The sequence below is a fragment of the Brassica napus genome, chromosome C8, assembly GCF_020379485.1.
Source record: "Brassica napus cultivar Da-Ae chromosome C8, Da-Ae, whole genome shotgun sequence".
NCBI classification, from domain to species: domain Eukaryota; kingdom Viridiplantae; phylum Streptophyta; class Magnoliopsida; order Brassicales; family Brassicaceae; genus Brassica; species Brassica napus.
Genome location: NC_063451.1, coordinates 35,157,503 through 35,181,994, shown reverse-complemented (window position 1 = coordinate 35,181,994; position 24,492 = coordinate 35,157,503). Strand labels below are relative to the sequence as shown.

The 24,492-nt window shown below is 35.1% G+C and overlaps 3 protein-coding genes and 1 long non-coding RNA gene across 5 annotated transcripts; 2 read left to right on the top strand and 2 right to left on the bottom strand.

Moving 5' to 3' along the window:
• Positions 1-10,168: 10,168 nt before the first annotated feature.
• Positions 10,169-11,139, top strand: BNAC08G22810D. The gene has a single exon (XM_013807569.3). The coding sequence runs from the start codon at positions 10,229-10,231 to the stop codon at positions 11,051-11,053; it is 825 nt and encodes a 274-aa protein (XP_013663023.1). The 5' UTR covers positions 10,169-10,228; the 3' UTR covers positions 11,054-11,139.
• LOC106367738 (protein S-acyltransferase 10) lies at positions 11,051-13,341 on the bottom strand. 2 transcript variants are annotated; one of them, XM_013807568.3, is made up of 11 exons: positions 13,071-13,341; positions 12,839-12,953; positions 12,692-12,766; positions 12,530-12,601; positions 12,257-12,382; positions 12,127-12,160; positions 11,934-12,043; positions 11,767-11,850; positions 11,599-11,682; positions 11,438-11,503; positions 11,051-11,353 (listed from the first exon to the last, which is right to left on the bottom strand). In XM_013807568.3, exons 1-11 carry the CDS (start codon positions 13,153-13,155, stop codon positions 11,188-11,190), a joined length of 1,017 nt encoding a protein of 338 aa, XP_013663022.1. In that variant the 5' UTR covers positions 13,156-13,341; the 3' UTR covers positions 11,051-11,187. The 2 variants fall into 2 exon arrangements, with proteins under 2 accessions (XP_013663022.1, XP_013663021.1); XM_013807567.3 differs by having other exon boundaries at positions 12,257-12,400; positions 13,071-13,340.
• Positions 13,342-19,673: 6,332 nt separating this feature from the next.
• On the top strand, positions 19,674-20,397 carry LOC106363438 (spore wall protein 2-like). Its single transcript, XM_048766946.1, has 2 exons — positions 19,674-20,055; positions 20,369-20,397. The coding sequence occupies exons 1-2, from the start codon at positions 19,674-19,676 to the stop codon at positions 20,395-20,397; spliced, it is 411 nt and encodes a 136-aa protein (XP_048622903.1).
• A 2,618-nt stretch (positions 20,398-23,015) lies between these two features.
• Positions 23,016-23,702, bottom strand: LOC111208778. Its single transcript, XR_002660667.2, has 2 exons — positions 23,465-23,702; positions 23,016-23,391 (listed from the first exon to the last, which is right to left on the bottom strand). It is a non-coding gene; the product is annotated as an uncharacterized LOC111208778 (long non-coding RNA).
• Between the last annotated feature and the right edge of the window lie 790 nt (positions 23,703-24,492).

The following is a 24,492-nucleotide window of genomic DNA, read 5'->3' as shown; positions in this document are numbered from 1 at the left end:
CCACCTGCTACTGCCTTCAACATGGGAGCGGTGCTGGCCGCAAACTTAGCAGGATACAAGGGGAAAGTAACCAAATCCAAGAGCAATGCATGTGGATTTGGTGCAGTGATTACTCGGATCCTTAGACATGTGGGTGTAGACTGTGAGAACCACCAGGTAGCACTGGACAGATCGAACAACATTGCTTGGAACTACCTGGATGTCATTTCTCTAGTAAGTAAGGAGTTCATAGCTGGTCCCCACTCGAGGATCGATCGGGATGGTCCTTACGTCTACGTATTCCAGGACCGAGCGAAGAAAACACTCTACTGCCACCTGCCTCAGATCGGCCTGACTGCTCTACTTTCAGAGGCTGTAGTTGAGTTCCTACCCCCTGCTACCGCACTAGTAGACAAGCCATCCTTCTTCACGCCAAAATATCAGACCAAAGGCAAGGGCGTGGTTGATGAAGAAGGACAAGATGAGGCTGCATAAGCCATTCCAGATGATTCACAACCCCATCAGCTACTCCCATCAGACTCCAGCCAGTACAAGCTGCAAGAGCTTCCACCGAACGCCACTTCGCGCCAGCAACAACATTGGAGAGATCAGAGCATAAAGACAAACAACGACAGGCTACACAAGATCTGGGCTGCCATTTCACGTATCAGGCCGTGTCGTTGCCAAAAGGATGATGTAGTTCATCGGGACAACTCTCTATCCAGCTCTGGTTCGGGTTCGAGTGGTACACACAGGGTAAGAAAGAGGTCCAAGAGACCCAACGATGCATGAACATCTGGAGCAGGAGACGAGGAGTAGGAGCTATCACCTGCTATTTTATTTTCTTTTCTATTCTAACGTTTTATGGTCTTATTTTCTGTTAATTTTGAACTGAGTTTTTTTTTAGGTTTCTTAATTATGAGTTCGTATTTCTTTTACATGGTTTCTTTGTTTTATTTGGTTGTGTTTTGTGTAGCTTTTAATTCGTATTCAGCTTTGCCTTGCTAGATAAACCAAATAACTATTATCCGAGGAAAGAGGTTATATCAAGTGTTCCTCGGAATTTCCTCGGTATTTCTTAAAAAAAAAAAAAATAAGTCCAATGGTAGTCTGTTTCCGAGTCATCATCACCAGATGAATCTGAATCTGGATCTTGGTGAAACTCTCCAATTACTGGTTCATCCTCTACGTGAACGACGGCTTCCTCTCCAAAGTCGGTTAAATCGACTACAAGGCCAACTCCAGCTAAATCTTCTGCTGCACTACAGTTGCCGGATGTGCTTGGTTGTAGTGGGTCTTCCAGCTCAGAACTTCCCTGAACTCGGCCTCTCGGGTTGAGTCTTGTAACAGTAACCCATGGATCATCTCTGTTCCTTACCCGGGGGTACTTGATATAACAAACCTGTAACATTTAGAAAAATTATAAATTAATACACATGATGATGAATCATTCTGAATAATTAACATTTAAATACCTGATCGGCCTGAGAAGCAAGAATGAAAGGATCATAATATTGCAGCTTTCGCCTCGAATTTACTGATGTAACACCAAATGCATCTGTTCTCACACTTCGATCTGGAGTGTTGTCGGGCCAATCACAATAGAAAACAGTACAGCGCAATCCAACCATGCCCAAATACTTGATTTCCAAAATCTCATGTATGTGTCCGTAGTATACATCATCTCCTGATGCAGAACAAACGCCAGCATCATAAGTCGTACTCGAACGTCTCCTCTTCTGAGTTGTGAATGCATATCCTCGAGTACAAAATCTCGGATATGACTTCACAACAAAGTTTGGTCCAACGACCATCTCACGTATCCAATCGTCAAATGTTTCACCTCTGGCCAAACCAGCAGACACCTATTAATAGCACATATATATATATGTTATATCAATAAATGTGAATTAGTATAAATATGTGATAAAATATATTTTAATTTGTTTAAAACACTCACATAAGTAAACATCCATCCAGTAAATTCTCTCTGCTTCATTTCTTCTAGTTCGTCCTCTGTGGCGTATCTATACTCGAACCGCTTTTCTGCCATGAAAATCCTGTATATGATGACAACAATGTAATTAATTAAGATTTAAATTTCAACTTGTTAAAATAAAAATTTGTAAGCTCATTTATTTACCTCTCATATTGAAGAACGTCTTCGCAGTTGGTGAGCAAATATGTTTGCAAATGACTGCGCTCCTGCTCAGTATTTGAAAGTTTTCTTTACACGAAACATCGTATGTTTCAGCACCTTGAGCCCATAGTTGTTGCAACTCATATATTAGTGGCTGAAGAAACACATCAAGTGATCTCTTAGGATGCTCCGGTCCGGGAACGAGAATCGAGAGAAACAAAAACTCTCGTCGCAAGCACAAGTTTGGGGGGAGGTTGTGTGGTGTAAGAATGACGGGCCATAGAGAATACTGTCTTCCACTCTTGCCAAACGGACTGAAACCATCAGTACATAATCCAAGGTAGACATTTCTTCTCTCATACGCAAAGTCGGGATACTTTGATTGGAAATGCTTCCACGCTTTTGCATCTGAAGGATGTCTGATCTCACCATCTGTTGAGTGCTCCGCATGCCATCTCATTGGTTGCGCTGTGCGTTCAGACAGATACAACCTCTGCAACATTTCCGTCAAAGGTAAATACCACATCCTTTTATATGGCACTGGAACTCTTCCAATTGTATCTTTATAACGAGGCTTTCCACAAAATTTGCATGTAACCCGCTGTTCATCCACCCTCCAATAAATCATGCAGTTGTCGCTGCATACATCTATTACCTGATACGATAAACCAAGACCAGCTACGAGTTTCTGAACCTCGTAGTATGAACCAGGAGCTATATTATCCTCGGGTAGAATACCTTTTACAAAATCAGCAATCGCATCCACACAGTCTTCAGCCAAATTATAATCTGTTTTAATGCCCATCAATCTTGTAGCAGATGATAAAGCTGAATGACCATCTCTGCAACCTTCGTACAATGGTTGCTTTCCAGCATCCAACATATCATAAAATCTCTTAGCTTCTGCATTGGGTAAATCTTCCCCTCTAAAATGATCATTTACCATCTGCTCAGTACCTACACCATAATCTACATCCGTTCTAATTGGTTCTTCTAATCTAACCGCTGGCTGAGGTTCACTAGTACTACCATGTTCATAATCAGTTTCCCCATGATGATACCAAATTTTGTAACTTCGTGTAAACCCACTCAAATATAGATGAGTCCAAACATCCCACTCTTTAATAACCTTTCTATTTTTACAATCAGAGCAAGGACATCTTAACATACCTATTTTTGCTTCCGGTTGTCGGTGAACTAACCCCATGAATTCAGTTATACCTCGTTGGTATTCTTCCGTAAGCAATCTCGTGTTCGGATCCAAATGAGGTCGATCGATCCAAGAACGAAAATAATTTGAAGAAGACATATTTTTTATGAATCAAATTCGTGTGTAAATAGAGTAAGAGGGAGGATGAAGATATGAAGTGAATGAAGAGGAAGAGGAGTGCTTGTATTTATAGTTTAAATCCTGCCGACATACCGAGGAAATTCCGACGGAATTCCGACGAACAAAACTAGTTCGTCGGAATTTCCTCGGAATTTTGTAAAATCCCCCAACGGCTCTCCAACGGCTATAATATTTCCTCGGAATTCATCGGTTTTTTCCGAGGAACAGAGTTTTCCTCGGAATTTCCTCGGAATATTCCGACGGACTGTAGTTTCCTCGGAATTCCGTCGGTATATTCCGAGGAAATTCCGAGGAAACCCAATTTTGTGTTTCCTCGGAATTTCCTCGGAAATTCCTCGGTATATTCCGAGGATTTCATTTTCCGTCGGAATGTCTGTCAGAATATCGTTGTTTTCTTGTAGTGTTCTCGGAAGGAACCCGCCCTTGGAAATATTTTTTTACGTTTGAGTTTATGGTTTAGTAATTATTGTTTAGAGATTAGTATTTAGGGGATGAGGTTGAATTTATAAACTTTTATAGGTATTTCTTAAACATTTATAAATAATTTAGGAAGGTTAATCTTGTGTTTTCATAATAAACTTAAAATGTTTATGAAAATGATTATCATATAAAGGTAAATTTAAAAAATGATATCAAATTTAAGATAAAATTTGAATTGCCCCATGAATCTATACAGCTACCAAAAGTTGCAATACAATATTAGTATTTCATTTGTTTCATTATATATGCCATGCATTTAATATTTTCATATATCAAAAAGTTTGGTTTTTGTTTTGAATTACCCAAATACATAGAGAAAACATGGGTGGCTTAACAAAAGCAGAAGGCTTCTTCATACCTTTCTTTCTATAAATTATCGTTAACTAGTTGTATTCTGGCGCTACGCGCCGGGTTCATACGTTTTATTCTCTAGTGAGTTTAAAATTATTTTTTGATTCATTTGATAGTGGTTAGTGATAGGAGTGTAAGTGTTTTTCATTGATCGATTCAATAAAAATATAATTAATAGCTGATAGTTACGCCAAATTAAATATAGTCTATACTATTATTTGCGAAGTAAATTTTAGCAAGGGAGCTCTCACATTCAGAGTTAGAGCGGTTAATATCTATACTACCCTTAATGAATTTTATATACAATTAATTATATAATCAAAAACGAAATTTTATTAATAATATTAATTTTTAAAAAAGAATAAGATAATTCTTATATATTGTGTTTTTATCTTAAAACATATTTTTCAATTATGAAATTTAAAAGAAATATATAAAAAAATTATAATAAATTAAGTGGTTAAAGTCAAGGGGAATGTTATCCTTAATGAGTTTTATATATAATTAAAAAAAAATTTTATTAATAATATTAGAATTTTTAAATAAGAAAATTCTTAGATATTTTGTTGTTAAAAATTTCAATTATAAAAGTTAGAAAAATAACATATAATTTTTTTATAAATAAATATTAATCAACTAAATTTGTATAAAGATATTTTCTAAAATATTTCTAATATGTGAATGTTTTCTTTTAAAATTTCTGCACAATAATAAACGTATATATTTTAATTTATTTTTTTTGTCATATATATATAATTTAATGTTTAATTTACTTTTTTTGAAAACATAAATAATAAGTTATCATGCTGATTTTTGAATTAATAAAAATAAACTAATAAATATTTGTAAAACGATTAAGCCCGCATGTGCGGGCAAACATCTAGCGATTAAGTTAATGTCCTAAAATGGAAAAACATGTATGTGTTTGCTACGCGTGGATTGTTTGCCGTTGGGCTATTCACATATGTTATTTTTTTGTTTTTCTTGAAAAGTATGTGATGTGTTTGTTATTGGTGCCTTTGGAATTAAATCATAATAGTGTGGTAGAATTTTTCTTTTGGAGTGTATAAATTTTCTTTGATAGATATTTGTTTGCTTCTCCGTTAAACTATTAAGTTTTTAATGTATTGTATAAACGTTTATTTTATGTAGTATATATGTTTGAGAAAAGAAAGTTAGACAAAAAGTAATTGTAAAAGAGTAATAACATTTTTATATTTGTGGCCAACATAAATCTACAAATAATTGTTATTGTTGAAGTACATAAAAGTAATTGGGATCTAATGTTCAAATGTTAAGCAATAAAAATTGACTCACCACTTATCAATTGAAGTAGATGAATTTCATCATTGCTTATAGAAATAACAGTTTTTGTATCTCTTGTTGATGTTGTTTGGATGACAAATATTGTAACCTTTGTTGCTTGTAAAATGACAAAGTAACACTTAAGTTTTTAACTAATATTCCATGCAATATTTTCTTAATGCAATTGACTCTATCATTGATCGCCAAGCTTATAGTCTTGCGTCCAACCAATTTTATCAATGTAGGTTTCTCTTATATTTTTCACCTTTGCAAAGCATTGTTAGACTGTATACATAACCTCACCTAGGTATAACCGTCTACTGATGTTTGTAGATGATGGAAGCTGCTGTCAGCGTTGTTTTTATCATAATATTCTTGAATGTTTTTTACATGAAGAATTTTTAAGTTTTCATCTGATAAACATTTTGTCATAAAATCTTTAGAAAAGTAAGTGGATATAGATGGTCAATGGTTTGACGGGTCATTTCTTACTTTTTGTTCTTATGAATTTCATAATTTTATTCTTAAAATTTATATGCTTTGAGTTATGTTTTATTTTTACAGTTTATTATTTTATATTGTATATTTGAATATTTATTAATCTTTAAATACGGTTATCCATATTTTATCTTATTAATTTCTTTAATTTGGTTTTGCAGACCAAATAACTTTTTCGTGTGATTCAATTTTTATTTTTATTGGTCCAGATTTTATAAAACATGTAAAGCAATATTATAATGAATTTCTCTTATTTTGGGTTTTATTGATTTTTCTGCTTATTATATTATGTATTTTATCTAAATTATTAGTTGTCACAGCTCAAGTTATAGATTGTCACAAACCAGTTATAAAACATCGTGTATTTCTGCTTATTATTAGTTGTCGCGGATTGTTCCCGTAGTTATTTTTTTATTTTATTGTTGTGTTTTATGTTATACTGATTGTGATATAAGTTAATCGATGTGGTTTTAGACAACTTACTGATTGTGATATAAGTTAATTGATGTGGTTTTAGCTGTCTTGTTTCGGTTAGGCCTAGTTTTGGTCAGGTTGTATTGAAGCTTGGGCTACAGCTGTTTTCCTTGAATCTTTTGTTTTGTCACAGTTAGAAATGTGATTTGCTGCTCTCTTTGTTAACTTTTCGAGTGAAAGTCCGATCGTTATTATCTCTGACTTGTTGACAAAGTATTAGATTTTTTAAGTAAGAGTGGAGGTAATCTGAATCGTAAGTGGTTAGGTGAATGTGCATAAACCTATTATTATCGGAAAGATGAATCCACAAAAAATAGAGGCTGATGAACATTTGGAAAAGCATTTTCTCGTAGTTGCAATCTTAGTTTGTTCTTCTTAGATAATGCAAGTCGAGGTTGTCTTTTTTTTTGTTCAAAGGAGGCTGTAAAAGTTTCAAAGTTTTGTTTTCACGATTCTTGTAGTATATATCTTGAACAAAGTCAAATATGCAGATAATCTTCCAAGCAAACTAATCATGTGATTTAATCGAGATGATGATGTAAATAATTGTTTCAGATATGTGTTCACTAATATAAATGGATCAACAAAAAGTCAAATATGCAGATAATCTTGAAAAAAAAAACAAAGAACCTACCGTAGGTTCAGAATATGTTGGAAATGTAGTTACTCACGATGCAGAAAACATAAAAACAAAGTCTGAAATGCAAAATAGCTATGACACTAAACCAGCTCACACTCACTCCCGATATAGATCACTTAGTCTTTGCGGGTCTTCTTAGCGCTTCAGCCTTCCTCTTCAACTAACTCCTCCTCTCCAATGTCACTGTTCCAATCAGGGTCCTAAATTGGGATGTACACGGGGAGTGCATGGCTTGTAGCATTCACATTAGCTGTGCAGCCTCCATTGTTCAGGTGAATAGTGTTCAAAGCAGGTGGCTTTTTCTTGATTGCTCTAGCACCAGACATATGGTCATTCCCTCCCTGAGAAAGTTCAAGCATCCACAACAATTAACAACTTTAAAGTCTTGCTAACACTAAATATTAGTATTGTTACTTACGTTTAATTCAAAATTAGGTAGAGGAGGGTGCTGGTTGTGATCAATAAGAACCATATCAACACCAATCCGTTCACTCCCTTTCCCTTTCTTGTAATTCCACCCTTCCCAAAAACAAAATAGTCTTGTCTGAAGACTCTGTTTGCAGCGGCCGGCCTTCAATTCTGGATCTGAGAAGTTGCCATGATTGGAAGATAACTTTTGAACAAAACCAAGAAGCTCTGCAAAACAGAAGAGATAAACGATACATCTAACACTTTGAGGAGGTGTATATATACATGTGAGTGGAATGAAGTCGAGAAGGTAGAGTGATACTTCCATTGAAAAATAGTTAGTAGGAATTATGGGTGATCTTGATGACTTGACATTATTGCAATGCTTAATGATCATCGCAAAGGTGAAGCGTGAGCGGAGTCGTGCGAGGGTAAGTCATCTCCGGCGACCAGGGTTTGTATCGTATGGGAAGGTGGGTTTCATCGCAGAGAAGAAACACATTTATACTCAAGAGCTTCAAGGGGTTACATTTGATAATGACAATGTTTAATTGAGAGAAAGTGGGTTCGAAGTTAATGTTGAGATTAAAGGAGATCTAATACGTTTCAGGGCGGTAGTCGGAGTATCTAGGAGACGAAGAGTGGCGGAGGAAGAGTTGAGACATATGTGGTCGTTTTTGGGGAAAACAATTAGATAGGCCATACAAGGATATTTACAGGAATAGCCCACCAAAAGAACAAGTATTAAGAGCCCAAATAAAAACAAAGATATGTTGTTGAACGGAAAAGAGAAGAGACGTGTCCTTTTTTGCCCATAGGTTCCTGCTGATGTGGAGGGCTAAGGTGAGAGAAAACTCTGCTTTATTATTATAAATAGATATAATATCTTTGATATTTTTGGATATTTTATGAAAATAAGAGAAGGCAGGAAGAGACATCGGAGAGAGAGTTAAGGAGAGTCGGCAAATAAGAGGTGAGGTGATGGGGGCATGGGGGCAATGGCTCGCCAATAATGGCAATTGGGTGGCATAATAATTACACAACAGGACAAAAATCAAACAAAAAAATAATTCTATTGAAAAGAACAAGTGTAATGTGTAATGTTAATAGTTGCTATATTTATGGAAGGGAGGGTCCATCCAAGAGCGTAACGTGACTTCACATGGCTGATGATGGCCCAGACTTTTCCTTGTCTATCGTCGCACATCGCAGTACCTAAACTTCATATAGTTCCTTAAAACCAACTTCTTCTATATGTTTAACAACAACAACAAAAACTTCTTCTGCATGTTCAAAAACAACAAATTCCTGTATATACTTTTGCTTGATTGGTTAATGTAGGTTAAATATGTGTAAACAAAAAGAAAGATTAATTGGATAGTGTTTGGAGGATTCAGTTATATACGTAGAACAAATAAGTTATCAAATTGTTAGTTGTTTAATGGTAGTAGAATTAGGTTGGTTCTTTTGTGTGTTCATCTTGAATCTTGTATTATGGTGCAAAAATCTTATCACTGAAATATGAATTTTTAAAAACTGATTACAGGTATGTAAGAGATTAGGAACTTAAAGTGCAGAACTTATAATGTTAATAACAAAAAACAATTTTAATTTGGCGTTTTCATACATGCATGAGATCAAACAAATATCTCAGATGATAATATCTTCTCTTTTTAAAAGTAATGAAATGTCTACTTGTAAACCAATTACAAAAGAAAAAAGGTTGCATATCCAAAGCACGGGAAGATATTATAATGAGAAGCCTAACTATAGTTAGGACAGATATTTGAGTGTAGATACCTGAGATATCCAAATCTAATAAGAGAGGGATGAGAAGATTCATTTGCAGGCTGTCCTTATGATAGTGACAAGTCACATTCATGAATTCAAATTAGGAAAGGAAGACGGTGTGAACTATATATGATTGTGATTGATTATTGTTATCGTCTCCTCTGGAAGTTTTTAACAAGACACTCGTGCAAACGGGCCCATACAAGCATTATCCAACCACCACCTTTTGCACAGATCATTTTCAATATATAGCTATTTGGTGTTTAGATTATCTATATTCCTTTGATGATCACACAAATATGAAAGAATATACGCTCACTAATTAAGTAATTACAATCCATACACCCATGCACGTCGGTGTTTATCAACACCCAAAGTTGAAGGAGATCTGGAGATGTGTGACAAAATATCTTAGTTTTGATTCTTCTCGCCTAATTAAAGATCTAAGTGGGCACCTCAATGATACTTTTTTGTTTTAAAATGAAAGAAAATTAGTTATGAAAACAAAGACATGAGATTAGCAGTTTAGGTTAGGTACATACATGCATAGCGAACTCTATAATGGGATACGTCGCTATCAAAATAAAAGAACATTAAGTAGGCTTCGATGGAACAGATGAACGTTGTCCCCTTCACGTGGCTTTTACTTTCACAAGTCTAAACGCTAATTCATTTGACCTATCTATCCATCTCTCTCCCTCTATATATATATATATATATATATTCAACTTCAGCTTCTTCCTCTATCTCAAAACCCATATATATATATATTCAACTTCAGCTTCTTCCTCTATCTCAAAACCCATCAACAATGGCTGCCACCTACCATGTTAGATCTTGTAGCTTACCAGCTCGGCTACACTCAACTGGTCTCAACCGTATTCAGCAACTCCTCAACATGCTTCCTACAGATGATAAAAGTAGCCTCTCGTTTCTCTCAGAGCTATATGAATCTGTCTCTCATCTCTTCAACGACTCACCAGCTTCATTACTACTCCCTAATCACTCCTCTTACACCCATCTTCTTGATCTTTCCCTTGTACACCTTGACTTGTGCTCCAAGCTAAGAGACATCACTTGCCACATCAAGGATTGCCTCCGAGACCTCCGCTATGCTTTCAGACGGAGGAGACACGGTGAAGATTCCACGATCCAGTGCCACGTCAAAGCCTTTATCCGCTCTCGGAGATCCATTCACAAGGATCTCGCTAAGCTACTCTTGTTGCTCAAACAAACCGAGCATTCCTCCTCAGAGTCAACTCATCCTTTGATCACACTGCTCCGACAAGTTTGTTCCCAAACATGTCTTACCTTTAGGACAGTATTGTTGTCCTTATCCTCACCTGTACCGAAGCCCATGCCTTCCAAATGGGCTTTAGTCACCAAACTGATGGTCAAGAACGTTACTAATACAAATTCTCAAGTTCAGAGGAACGAGTTCCAGATGATGGATGAGGAGCTACAAAGCCTCTCCATGGCGAAAGAGATAAAGAAGGAACGAATCAAGTCTTTGATCACAACCTTGGACAACGTAGATGTTGCAGTTGAAGAACTAGAATCGTCGCTTGAAACCTTGTACAGGCGTATGATACAAGCAAGAGTCTCTATTTTGAACACACTCTCAATGCATGTATGATTTTAATTAGAACTCCATTCACTAGATTCTCATTGTGTATGTATACAACTTCACTCATATTTTTCGATGAAACATGTTAACCTTCATAGAGTAAAACAATAGAGGTAGTTGTTGTCTAACTAAACAAAAGAAACTTAGCAACAACGACATTTCAACATATCTAAGCAAGTGTAGGGTCTTGCTCTATCCTCGAGTTCGAATGCAGTGGGCAATGAGTCTAGAGTATGGTTACCGCAACAGACGTTGTGTAGATTCCTCTTAATGCCTCTGCTAAATGGATGCACTCGTTCCGGAATATTCCTACAAAACTCATAAAGCTCTGTTATAAACCAATAAACAATCTGATGTTATCACTAGGTGATAGATAGAAGAGGGGTTGAATACCTCATGTAGGGAATACGTTTTCGTCTCACAAGTTCATAGGTGCTTTGATTCGTTAGAATGAGGTAGCTGCAGGAAACCAGTTTGGTAAATAGCAATTAGACAAAACGCATGAGGTTTTGAGGAAATATTAAGAAAATGCGAGTATACATACACACACACACCTGTGAAAAAGCAATAGAAGCAGCACAAATATCATGGAGATCACCAATACGACAAGGAGTAGTATGATGATTGCATTCTTCCACCTGTTCCCATTTCCATTTGCAAAATTTTATATTTCAAAGAAACTGGCAAAAACAAGTAGGGGGAGATGAAAAAGAGTAGTATACCAAGGCTTGGCTACGTTAGTAAGGTAGTCAATGTACATGATGAGTGTCCAGATGCATAGAGCACTCTCTTCACATATGTACCACCTGAGGCAAACCATTAAACTTGATTACAATCCAGCTTTGGTATCTCAAACATAGTACAACTTCAGCATTTCTGCAGGGCTTACCAGAATTTACAATGGTTTTTCTGGCCAACACATGTTCCCAGCCAAACACAGTGATGATCAAACTGAAGAACACATCGATCACAATCATGACAATGCTTGGCTCGCGGTGGCTGCAGGGAAAACATTTAACAAACATGGTAAAAAAAAAAAAAAAAAAACAAGTTGTGTAATAATACGAGATTGAAATGTTTACCTGCTCCACATGACAATAGCCGCAAGTCAAATTTCTGCAGGTTACAAAAAGAAACAATTCAGTAAATCAGTAACACTCCATCCTAATAATAATAAAAGCTGATTATTTCAAGATCCATGATGATATGTACCTTAAGGATGTTCCAGGAGGGTACAAGTCAAGAACCAGCTTCCCCCAGGAGGAAGATGGAGTCCTTCTACCACCACCTGAAGAAGCTGATTCTCCTTCCACATTAATAACAAAGCTCCCATTTATTCTGGAACCATGTTGTTGTCTTCGCTTAAATAACAACGACATAATAAAGAAGCATAAACACAACATTGAAACAGACACAGTTCATTTCCACCCCATCAAAACCCCACCAACACAAGTTTGCTAACAATGATAAAATAACGATACTCACATTGAGGTCGTCGGTGTGTTTCTGTAGATAGCATCAGTCCCGCAAACCTCCCTCATTGCATCAATAACATACCTTACAAGACAAGACAAGACAATGAATAAGCTTTTTTAGTACACTAGGGATTACACATGAAGTGATGATGATGGGTATAGTTTAGATTACCCAGGTGAAGAGCCAGAAGTCACAAAGTACTGAAGAAGCGTGACAGAGAACAACAACAAGTAAGAAGCCATGTACCTGTTAACAGAATCAATAAAGAAAAGTTAAGATCTTTATAGAGTAAATTAGCCAAACGAGATGAGCAGCTACCATGGATCTCGCTTAGTTTTCTCGATGAATTCACCATCGCAAACGAAGAGGAAGCCGATGAAGACGAGGTGTAGAGCTACTAGTCCCAGTTTCATAAACAGAGAAGATCTTCGAACTGGTAGCAAAACCAAACACGATTGGGTTTAGTGAAATCGCAACCTTAAGACCGATTCAGATAAGGAAATTGAAAGGATCATCATGATTTGGGTTCAAAAAGGAAGGAGTTGGTTACCAGGATCAGAGAGACAAGGGATGTTATCGAGATAGCTGTCTCGGGTTCGATCCCAGGGTCGGAGAATAGGACAACAAACGCCCATGGTTGACTCTCTCTCTCTCTCTCTCTTTCTTTCAAGCAAACATTGGGGGGAAAGAGACAGAGGCAGGGAGGATCGCTGCAGGAAAAAAAGACAAAATAAGATTCTCCAAAATGCGATCTTGTAGACTTGTAGCTGTACAAAATTGACAGATTAGTTGGCGATTGCCTGATTTTCTTATTGGCTTCAAACAAGACAGTGGTGGTGATGAGATGATGTTGTAATAGCCTTGGAGAAGACATACTTTAGTTGGGCCTATTTTCTAAGTTGGGCCCGTTTTAAATTTAGATAGTTATGGGCTTACCAATTATGTTTTGTTTCCACGTGATAGTTTAACGAAAGAAAGCCTTAACCCTAATCAAGCTAGGAAAAGCGAGAAAATTAAAATCATACCCCCTCCAGATTTAAAAGATTGATATTTAAGATTTGCACTCAGATTAATAAAAAATTAAATATATACTTTGATTTGTTAGTTTTTGTTGCTTTTATTATTTGCTTCTTAATAAAGTTCTACCATTCATATTTATAAATTTTAATTTATATTTTAATTTTAAAGTCAAATATATATTCTATCAGAAATGAAATACCTTTTAGAAATATTCATTTCTTCATTTTAATAACTAGGGGCATTCCCTCCGCGCAAGTGCGGGGTTGTGAACAAAATTCTTGTTTCATCTCAATATTTGTTAGGGTTATTGTAGCCGTGAATTTTGCATTTTGAGTTGACAATTGTTTTCAAGTTTTTTTAATTGTTATAGGGTTAGAGTTGTGATGATGAACTGTGTATGCACTGTTCTCCACTCATGAAAGACAAAACTGTGTTGGTAATTTGATTGATATAGTTCGTGGTGTTGATTGTTGTGTCACTGGGACTTATTGTTTGTTTGTCTTTTTAATTTGTTACCTGTACTGTTGAGATTACATAAATTATATTAAGGTTGTTGAGAGTACCTTTTGTTTCTGGATATTTTTTCTCCAGTTTAGTTGTGTAAGTTGTCTGTATTAAGTAATAATTTTTTTTATTCTTATTATGTTGGTTATATATTTTTTTTTATTTTTAAATTTGTTGCTTTTATCGGACCTTTAAAACAAATTCATGAAGACTTGTAGAAATAACTATAAAATAAGTGACAAATAGTATTTGTGTCTCAATGGGTTTTAAACGAATATATGTATTTCTCATAAGAAGACAATAGCATTGGCATGTTGACATTGAGCATGTAAGCTATTTTCATAAGACAAGAGGAGTGAGCAGGTGAAGATGTTGTTATTGTCGCCTTTGTGTCTGTTAGGATTGTTTTTTGTATCTCCTAGTGTAGATGTGTTTGTATCTCTTTTATTTGATGGGTAATATATAAACAAAAATCATTGCTAGTTGTATTTATCAGGGTTTGTAACTTACTCTGCTTTCTTTTTTTAGGTAATTTCACTGATCTTGGTTGTCGTCCTCGTATTCTTCGTAAGTCTCTGCGAAAGTAAGTTTGTAAATTGTTAAATAGTTGATCGTGTAGTTTGTATTTGTTTAGCTGGCTCAATGTATGTGTCGTTGAGTTTTAGTTGAGTTGATTGGTTTGGTATATATTTGTTTTGAAGTTTATTTGTAAGATTAGACAAAAAGAGAGGTGATCATTAACGATTCGTCCTTTTTGGGATTCTAGTTTTTGGTGTTTTGATTGTTTGGGTTATTGTGGTTTTTTTAAGCTGTAAAATAAAGATTTGTGTAAAATTAGATCGATAAGTAAGGGAGATAAATAGACGATCACAAATCTTGGGTAGGAAATATTTTTGATTATTGATGTTAGCACAATATAGACAGTAATATAAAGGGAATTATGTGTTGATTGTTTCTTGCGGATCAATGAGGAGACGAATAACGACTCGAATTGTTTCTTTGGTGAGGTCAGAGCCCTGGACATAACGGATTTGCCCAACCACATCTGCGAGTTTAAATATCAGTTATGATATCGAAACATAATATAAACACATATGCAATATGATAATATACCTGGGAGTTCTAGGTTTGTGTTCGCAATCACTTGGAGATTGTCGAACAGTCTAATCTTGACTGGAGATTGATCTCAGGAGCACCCGTGATGACTTCATCAATAATGGTTAGTGAGATGAAACGAATGAGAAATAGATGATTAGTTATCTTGTACATGCTTGAGCACCTATCAACCTCAAAACGATCGACGTTCACAATGGAACCTGCTTTCAAAGATGGCATGTAATGATTAGCACGTCCGACGAGAGTAAACCCATGAATCACGGAATCTGCAAATAATATTATTCAACAAAAAATCAGGAAATCAATTAAAACAGTTTTGTTAAACAAGTGTGATAGATCAAAGATTAACTTACTTTTTTATCAGGGAAGAGAACCGTGATTCCCACAAACTCCATGTCTTTCTTGAAGTTCAGGGAATCCCAGAATCAGAGGAAGCCAGAGGCTATGCTCTGACTACTACGACCAAGACGGAGAGACTCGAAGGTTGAGTGACGGACGCCGGGATGCCGGTTTGAGGAGCTGGAGAGGCAGAGAGAAACATTTTCTAGTAGATGGTTAAAGCTAAGAGGAATCAATGAATTTTGTAGAGATGCAGATTGTGTTCATCAAAGATGAGAATCATATATATATAGGGTTTATAGAAGGGCTACAAATCAGGAATATTTATGATCAAGCGATTTAAGATGGGGACATGAAGAGTTCACCGGTGAAAAAACAGATTAGGAACAGACACAAGGCGCAACTCTGTAACTCAGCGTCCACTAAGTTGTATCCAGCTCTCTTGCTTTCAGACTAACCTCCAAACCCCATTCTATTACATTTAAAGCAACATTATTAATCTTGTCATTAAGAACATGGTTAAGATTATGTTTGGTTTTTATTACCCGACAACCCAAAAATTGTAACCGTCGATGTGCTAGCTCTGCGATTCATCAAGTGGATTCTCGAAAACTATGTGGACGAAATCTCTGTACCGAATGTTGACCACTGATGTTTCCGCACATAGTGTAGGAAAATACCTAGTTTTATAGTAGAATGTGGTAGGAAAAACACCTAGTTTTATCTTAATGATGAAAAGAGTCCAAACTCATGTTAAACGACAACAATTTACAATATGGAAAAACTATAATTGTTGCAAACTTGAGCCTTTTCTCATATAACGTGATGAATCCCATTTAAAAATGAAACTCATAATACACTTGTAGGTCCGACCCTCAGAGGAAGCCGAAGAAGCAAGGACTTCCGACCTTCATAAATATATATTAGGTTCGGCCATCAATGTACAAAGTATCATTTAGCTTAGTGGTATAAATGTTGGTATTTATATTTCAATAACTCGGGTTCGAGCCATGGGCTTGACACTTTTTCACACTTTTTAAAAGTGGAGCCCACAAAATGCTGACGGCGCGCTGAGGAGTGAGCAAAAACTCAACTATTATAATATAGATTACAACTTGTTCCACTAAATTAATAACTATTAGTTAATTAATCACAAATCATTTGTTTTGTTTTTATTTTATAGTCAAAATTATCAAATTTAATTAATTAACCACAAATCATTTATTTTGTTAGACTCTTCTTTAATCAAATGTGTAATTATTCTCTAACCAAGTTTTACATTCCACTAAATTAATAACTATCAGTTAATTAATCACAAATCATTTATTTTGTTTTTATTTTCTAGTCAAACTTATCAAACTTAATTAATTAACTACAAATTATTTATTTTGTTAGACTCTTCTTTAATCAAATGTGCCATTATTCCCTAACCAAGTTTTACAATAAGATTAAACAAATTTATTTAAAATGTGATTACAAATTTAAAATTATACATTCATGTATATTATTATTTCATTTCACATATAAGATATAAATTATATTTTTTTTATTAAAACATATAAAGTTATTTTCAAATATATTTTAAATAATTTGATGATTAATATAAGAGAAATATTTTTGATATCCCTAAGAACTCAAATATGAAATACTAGGGCCGGTCCACCCTACGGGAGGGATGATAATTTGAAAATAATTTAAATAGTTTGAGTAAATATTTTTCATTTTTGTTTAATATTTGTTTTTATTTTAAATTTTTTTGTTTATATTAGTATGTATCATTATTTGTTATTCTTTATTCAGTTTCATTCTCATTACAATTAACTAAAATTTTTCTTACGATTAATAAGATTGTTTATTTGAAGTTTTATTCTGTTTTTATTTTAATGGTGTAGAATTGTTGATTTATTTGTTTAATTTGAATTTATCTAGTTTTATTCATTCTCTTACATTATTTTATATTATGTGTTTCTTATTCGACTATATAACTATATATTTTATTTTTACACAGTTGTGGATCTATGTTTATAGTTTTTTTAGATGAAGAGTGGAGAGATGTGTGAGAGATTACATGAAGAGTGGGGAGATGTGTCAATTAAAGTTTTAGTGACGTCGTTTGTTGTGGGCTTTGATGACGTGTAATACTCAAGAGAGAGGAAAATCTGATTTACAGCCCAAACAGGTAAATACCCAACCAAAACTCATTACGGTGCAGATTAAATGAAACTCAAAGTTTCATTGGTCTAGATACGTGTCACGCTCACAAGAACCGACTTTGTGGCATGACATCCTATTCTCCTAGGTGTCGTCACCAGGAGGGAAAATTTTATATGTATATATATAGATAAATAGATATATTTACAAAATTAAAGAATCTTTATAAAAAATCAGATAATACGAATTCTTTTTAGGGCTTTTTGCAGAATTGACCTACAACTTAAAGTCAAACACAAAACTAACCTCCCTTATTTTTGGAAATTGGTTTTGCCCTATTCACCCCACAAGGTCATATAATTCACGAAAATGCCATCAATTGTTTTTTTCGAAAATGTCATTTTTACTCTCACCCTCATCATCTTCAAGTAATTACGAGATTGTCATTGTCATCAAAACCCCAACCACCATGAACAACCAATTTGAAGCTCTTAATGCTCCCAAAATCGAGATATCCTTCTTATTTTTCCATTCTTGTGAACTAAACACAACACATCTCTCACTTTCTCTCCACAACGAGCTAAAAAAACTCAAGATTTTGATTCTACATTTTTTATGGTTCATAGAGTCATAGAAGCTAACGATTCTGGGTGGGTCACTTTCGTTTGAGATTCTGTGTGCTTGGAGAAGCCTTATGTGTGCTAAGGAAGTTATCTCACCAATTAAAGTAAGAAATCAGGTTATTTTTTCAGATCTGTTCGTTAGACGACTTACATGGAAAGTCGTCTGGCTGTAGACGACTTACCTAGAAGTCGTCTGGTCAACGCAGAGGTTATTTTTGCAATTGACTTTGAAATCAGCTTTCTGAGACGACTGAAACTTAAGTCGTCTGATTTTGTTTGGTTACAAAAAAATCTCCAAAGAACCTAGACTACTTACATTTCAGTCGTCATAGGTTAGTTTTGCATTTGACTGGATTATTTCAGAAGTTTGACTTTCCCGGACGACTTACATTTCAGTCGTCTGGTGAAAATTTAAATATCAATATTTTATTGACACTAGACGACTTACAATTAAGTCGTCATAAGTTAGTTTTGCAATTGAAAAAAAAAATCAATATTTAATCATACCCAGACGACTTACAATTCAGTCATCCGCCCGACGACTTACATGTAAGTTGTCTATGATTTTATTCCGAGATTCTGGTCAAACCTCGTAAATCCTGGACGACTTACATGTAAGTCGTCTGACGGACGACTGAATTGTAAGTCGTATATATATAATTAAATATTGAAGTTTTTTTTCAACTGCAAAACTAACCTATGACGACTTAATTGTAAGTCGTCTAGTTTTAAAAAAATATTATTATTTTAATTTTTACGAGACGACTGAAATGTAAATCGTCCAGGAAAGTCAAACTTCTGAAATAATCCAGTCAAATGAAAAACTAACCTATGACGACTGAAATGTAAGTCGTCTAGCTTTTTTGGAGTTTTTTTTAACCAAAAAAAAATATACGACTTATTTTTCAGTCGTCTGAAATAACAGATTTCAAAGTCAATTGCAAAAATAACATATGCGTTGACCAGACGACGTATAGTTTAGTCGCCAGGAGTACTTAGATTGAAGTCGTCCGCTTCGATCTTTAATAATCTTTCGTTTTCTTTGTTCTAAGTTTGCTAATGTGTTTTATTTTGACTTTTTTCAGATGATGCGTCAGTTACATGCAGTGTATGGAGAATGGTTGTTGAAAGATGGATATTGGAATTTTGTGGTTGATCATTTCAAAGGAGCGAGAATGTTATTTTTGAGTGAAGGTTCGACACATGCTGATCTTATTGCAATGGCTCAAGAAGATTATAACCTGGACATGAACACAGAGTCTGTGGAGTTAACCTACTCATTACAACAGATGGCTCCAGACCTTCCTCCTATTCATGTTACAAGTGATAGACAAGTTCGGAACTTGCTCGAGATAACTAAAACGCATGAAGTACGTCTTTGTGTATCAAGCTTTACCAAGATGAGAACGGTTTCAGAGGAAAGGGATGAAGACCATGTGGGAGATGAGGCCGAGGAGGGGGATGAAGCTGATGTGAGGGATGAAGATGAAGAGGGGCAAGAAGCTGAGGAGGGGGATGAATCAGAGGAGGGGCATGAAGCTGAGGATCATGATGGGGAGGAGGATGCTGACATCCCTGTTGTCGCTGATGCTGAGGATTATAGTGAGTATGGAAAGGTTAAAGACGAGGATGAGGAAGAAGATGATGAAATCTTTTTTGATGATTACAAAGGGGCATATGGTTGTGAAGGAGAAGGATCATCTGTAGACAGAATCTATGTCAACAAGAGTTTTGCTAGTAAGGATGCACTGCTTTCAGAGTTGCGGTTGACAGCGGTGAGGCGTAGGTTCTCCTTCAGAATATTCAAGTCAACGAAAACTCTCTTTGTGGCAACATGTCGTGTTAGTGGTTGTCAATGGAAGGTCCGAGCAAGTGTGAAACATGGGACTAAAACGTTTTGGGTAACCAAGTATGTGGCAACTCATACATGTTCCATCCCAGACAGAATCGCTCAGCGGAAACGATGTACTCCAAAGTACATTGGTCGACTTTTCATAGATCATGTTGGAATCATTGATGGGTTGAATCCGCAGCATATCAAAGATGCAATGAAGAACATGTTTGGCATGACACTTGATTACACCACTTCATACAGAGCATTGTTATATGCGCAAGAAATGGTGAGAGGATCAGCGGAAGACGGGTTACTGAAATTTATTATTTCATTGATTTGTTTATTATTGATAAAAAAAAGCTACTGAAATTTATTATTTCATTGATTTGTAAATATGTAAACACATTGCTAGCACATGTATTACATCTTGGGAAACATTATTACTGATTTTACAAAAAAAATGACATGCAATTCACAAAACTGACCACAAACAAAACTATTATAGATCATTCCTCTACAAAAACAAGCTTGGACTCCACTTGATATGGAAGAAGACTTTGTCAGAAGACTTCCAGAAAGTCCAGACGACTTCTAGGAAGTCCAGACGACTTCCAGGAAGTCTAGACGACTGAAATGGAAGTCGTCTGGAAGACTTCCTGGAAGTCGTCTAGTGCATTATATTTTAGACGACTAACAGGTAAGTCGTCCCAGAAGTCTTCTAGATCTGAAAAACTTGCATATCAAATCCAGATCTAAAAAACCTGCATATCCAAAAACGTTCAAATGACTTAAAAACAGAAAAAATGAGTGGAAGATTAGATAAATCTACTTTTATAGAACACACAAACATACATATCTAAAATTAATAGATCTACCTTTAAATGAGTGGAAGATGAGTACCGTCTGATTAAAAAGCTACAAAAATGATAGATTAGTAAGAAAAACATGAGACAAAACTGAAAAATTCATATAAAGTTTGGTGTTTTCAAGTCAAAGAGATTAGAGTGAGTTTGGATAATTTTAGTTTGGGAAAAAAATAAGAACTTTATACAACAAGAAGTTACCAAATGAAGAAAAATTAGACATAAAAACTTACCAAAACGCTCAGATCTATTATGAAAGGGAGACTTCGTCAGAAGACTTCCATGAAGTCCAGACGACTTCCAGGAAGTCCAGACGACTTCCAGGAAGTCCAGACGACTGAAATGGGAGTCCAGACGACTGAAATGCGAGTCGTCTGGAAGACTTCCTGGAAGTCGTCTAGTGCATTATATTTTAGACTACTAACATGTAAGTCGTCCCAGAAGTCTTCCAGATCTGAAAATCCTGCATATCAAATCCAGATCTGAAAAACCTGCATATCCAAAAACGTTCAAATGACTTAAAAACAGAGAAAATGAGTGGAAAATTAGATAAATATACCTTTATTGAACACACAAAAATACATATCTAAAATTAATAGATCTACCTTTAAATGAGTGGAAGATGAGTACCGTCTGATCAAAAACTTGCAAAAAAGATAGATTATTAAGAAAGACATGAGACAAAACTGAAAAATGCATATAAAGTTTGGTGTTTTCAAGTCAAAGAGATTAGAGAGAGGTTGAAGAGTTTTAGAGTGATGAACATTACATTTTTGTTGCCGCCATTTGAGAGGATGAGAGATAATGTGTAAATTTTTCTTTATATAGGGAGACAAAAAAATCCAATTAGGTTAAATATGTTTGATTCAGACGACTTCCTAGACGACTTACTTGTAAGTCGTCCAGAAGACTTTAATATTTTTAGCGGGAAATTAAAATATTTTTAGTGGGAAATTAAAATATTTTTAGTGGGAAACTAAAATAGAAGACTTCCCAGACGACTTACAAGTAAGTCGTCTGGTTTAAATTATTTAAGCGGGAAAATAATTTTTTTAAATTTTAGGCGGGAATATTTGGACGACTTACATGTAAGTCGTGTGTTTTAATTTCTTCACCAGACGACTGAAATGTAAGTCGTCTAGACTCTAAACATAACCTCTAAACTTAATTAACTAACTAAACACTTCATAAAATCAAATTAAACTTCAAAAGTGTTTACTATACACAAAAATAAACATGTATAGGTAAAAAATTAATTTTTCAAAAAAACATTCAAGCTTTCCAAAATCTAACCCTAAGTATACATACAATACTACAACATATGTTGCCAAACCTAGACCAAAAAATACCATGATTCACTACCTACACTCATCTATGTTGAAAACAATTCAATTTTGTTATATTTTAATTTATATCACTTAAAACTGTTTACAATTACATGATTTTAATTTTTCGGTTATCAAAATATTTTTTTTTAAATTTATAAATTATTCTTAAGATCAGCTACACCAGAAGACTTATTTTAAAGTCATCCAGACGACTTCCAACATCTCAGACGACTTACTATGGCTATATTCATAAAGATGACTTCTGTTTTTTTGTTTGATCACAAGAGGTTGAGCTGTAATTTCACAAAGCTTCTAGATTAGTTTTGCATTTGATTTAAGTTTGAGTATAGGTTCGGGGTTAAAATCAAGTTGTGGATTAGTTTTGGCAAATTCCTCTTGTATTTATGAAACACTATAAATATTATTTTTTACTTTAAATATTTTTGGATAACTGATAATAGTTTAAATTACATGAACAAGTAATTCGGATCTCTATTCCCAATCCAACTCGTTTACATATCATTTCCGTATCAATTGGAAGAAATCAAATTATCTCAAACGATACCTTTTTTTTTTTGCTTAAATCTCAAACGGATACTTATTTTCAACATGTATTTGTAAGTTTAGTCAAATTTTCAAAAAGCTTCCTTTATATATGTTTTATTACTGAAATTATTAACTAAATGGTTGAAGACAAAAACTAGTATTAACTATATGTAGAAAGACCAACGACTTTTCTGTCTTCAAAAGTAATAAACAAAATCAAGTACAAAGTAGAGAAGAGCATGGGAGCACGTTCGTTCGTTAACATATCAACAAACAAAAATGGAGAGCACATCATCTCCATCCCTTAAAGCCACCGCCTTCACTTTTGTTTACATTTCACGTTTCCTTCTCCACGTTTCCGCTTAAAAACCTCCTAACCAAAGCAGAGAGATTAATTATGGCCAACTCCAAAAGATTGTTTGGAGTCGTAAGGAGGAAACTTCTCAGTCGATCTCCCAGCAGTATCACCACCATTCGCTCGTCTATCCCAGAAACCACTAAAGAACACATTGCCGCCATTAAAATCCAAGCTTATTTCAGAGGTCACCTGGTAAAAACACATACATTTTCTCTAGTCATTAGTCATTACAGAACATTATTTCTTAATGAAAAGTTAATACCATTGCACGTGTTGTAGGGAAGGAGAGCGTTTAGAGCGTTGAGGAGTCTTGTGAAGCTTCAGGCGGTGGCGAGAGGAGTGCTTGTGAGGAGACAAGCTCGAATAGCATTACATTGTATGCATGCTCTTGCTCGCTTGCAGGTTAGGGTTCGTGCTCGTCAGATTCTCTCCCATTAAAATCCCATGACATCCACTTCTAAATTTGCCCTTGTTTCTTCTACATCTGTTGTGATTGTGACATCTACATAACATATCTTTGTCCTTTCAAATTATTGTGATTTTGTTTGTATATTTAACTAATTAGCCCTAACACTCTTTAGTTTGTACTTATAAACAAGATCAGTCAAGCTGAAATTTCTGTCTTGATTTTTTTTAATGAAAAGTAGACGATATACATCCTAAAAGGATCCATAGATTATAATGAAGCAAAGCATTAGAAAATGTTTATTATACTTGGGAAAGAAGCTGATGGGGTACCTTGGATAGCAAGAAAGGGTTAGACCTCCACTGAGACATACCATTTTGACTAGTAAATTGACTTGGTTTTTTTAAGAATCTGGAAATTATAAGCAAGTAAAACCATCAACAAAGGATCTATGAATCTCCACATATAGCCATAGGTAGATACTACAAGAAACAAAGAGAGACGAGAGAGCACTGAGATATTGACGCGGCTCAATCAGATAACTAAGAGAGTTGTGAGCGTGTGGTTCGAGAAGATCTGAGTGAACCAGGCCAATATCAAAGAGGACTCTCTAGTGCTAAAGGTGCAGATTCAAAGGAAGACATATATGTCTTGTGAAAATAAAAGAAGATAGACGTTGTGAGGGGAAGTGTGATGAGGAGAAGGTGAGAATGTCTGTGGGGGAGAGTTATAAAGGAGAGGTATTAAATTAGGGTTAAAGAGAGAAGGAAATGGAAGGTATGGAGCATTAAAACCACATCTACTACCAATGCACAAAAAGCTGGCTTAACCCTCTTTACTCCATTTTCTTCTCTCTTCTCTCTCTTTTTATTTCAAGTTTCATT

What these genes read in the sequence shown, in the direction of transcription:
- BNAC08G22810D (XM_013807569.3), top strand. Translation starts at nt 10,229, where the DNA reads ATGGCTGCCACCTACCATGTTAGATCTTGTAGCTTACCAGCTCGGCTA.
- LOC106367738 (XM_013807567.3), bottom strand. Translation starts at nt 13,155, where the DNA reads ATGGGCGTTTGTTGTCCTATTCTCCGACCCTGGGATCGAACCCGAGAC. An exon ending in CCCTTGTCTCTCTGATCCTG is followed by an intron (nt 12,954 to 13,070) that starts GTAACCAACTCC and finishes TTTTGCTACCAG; the next exon opens with TTCGAAGATCTTCTCTGTTT. An exon ending in AAAAACCATTGTAAATTCTG is followed by an intron (nt 11,851 to 11,933) that starts GTAAGCCCTGCA and finishes GGTTTGCCTCAG; the next exon opens with GTGGTACATATGTGAAGAGA.
- LOC106363438 (XM_048766946.1), top strand. Translation starts at nt 19,674, where the DNA reads ATGAGAACGGTTTCAGAGGAAAGGGATGAAGACCATGTGGGAGATGAG. An exon ending in GCGGTTGACAGCGGTGAGGC is followed by an intron (nt 20,056 to 20,368) that starts GTAGGTTCTCCT and finishes CACTTCATACAG; the next exon opens with AGCATTGTTATATGCGCAAG.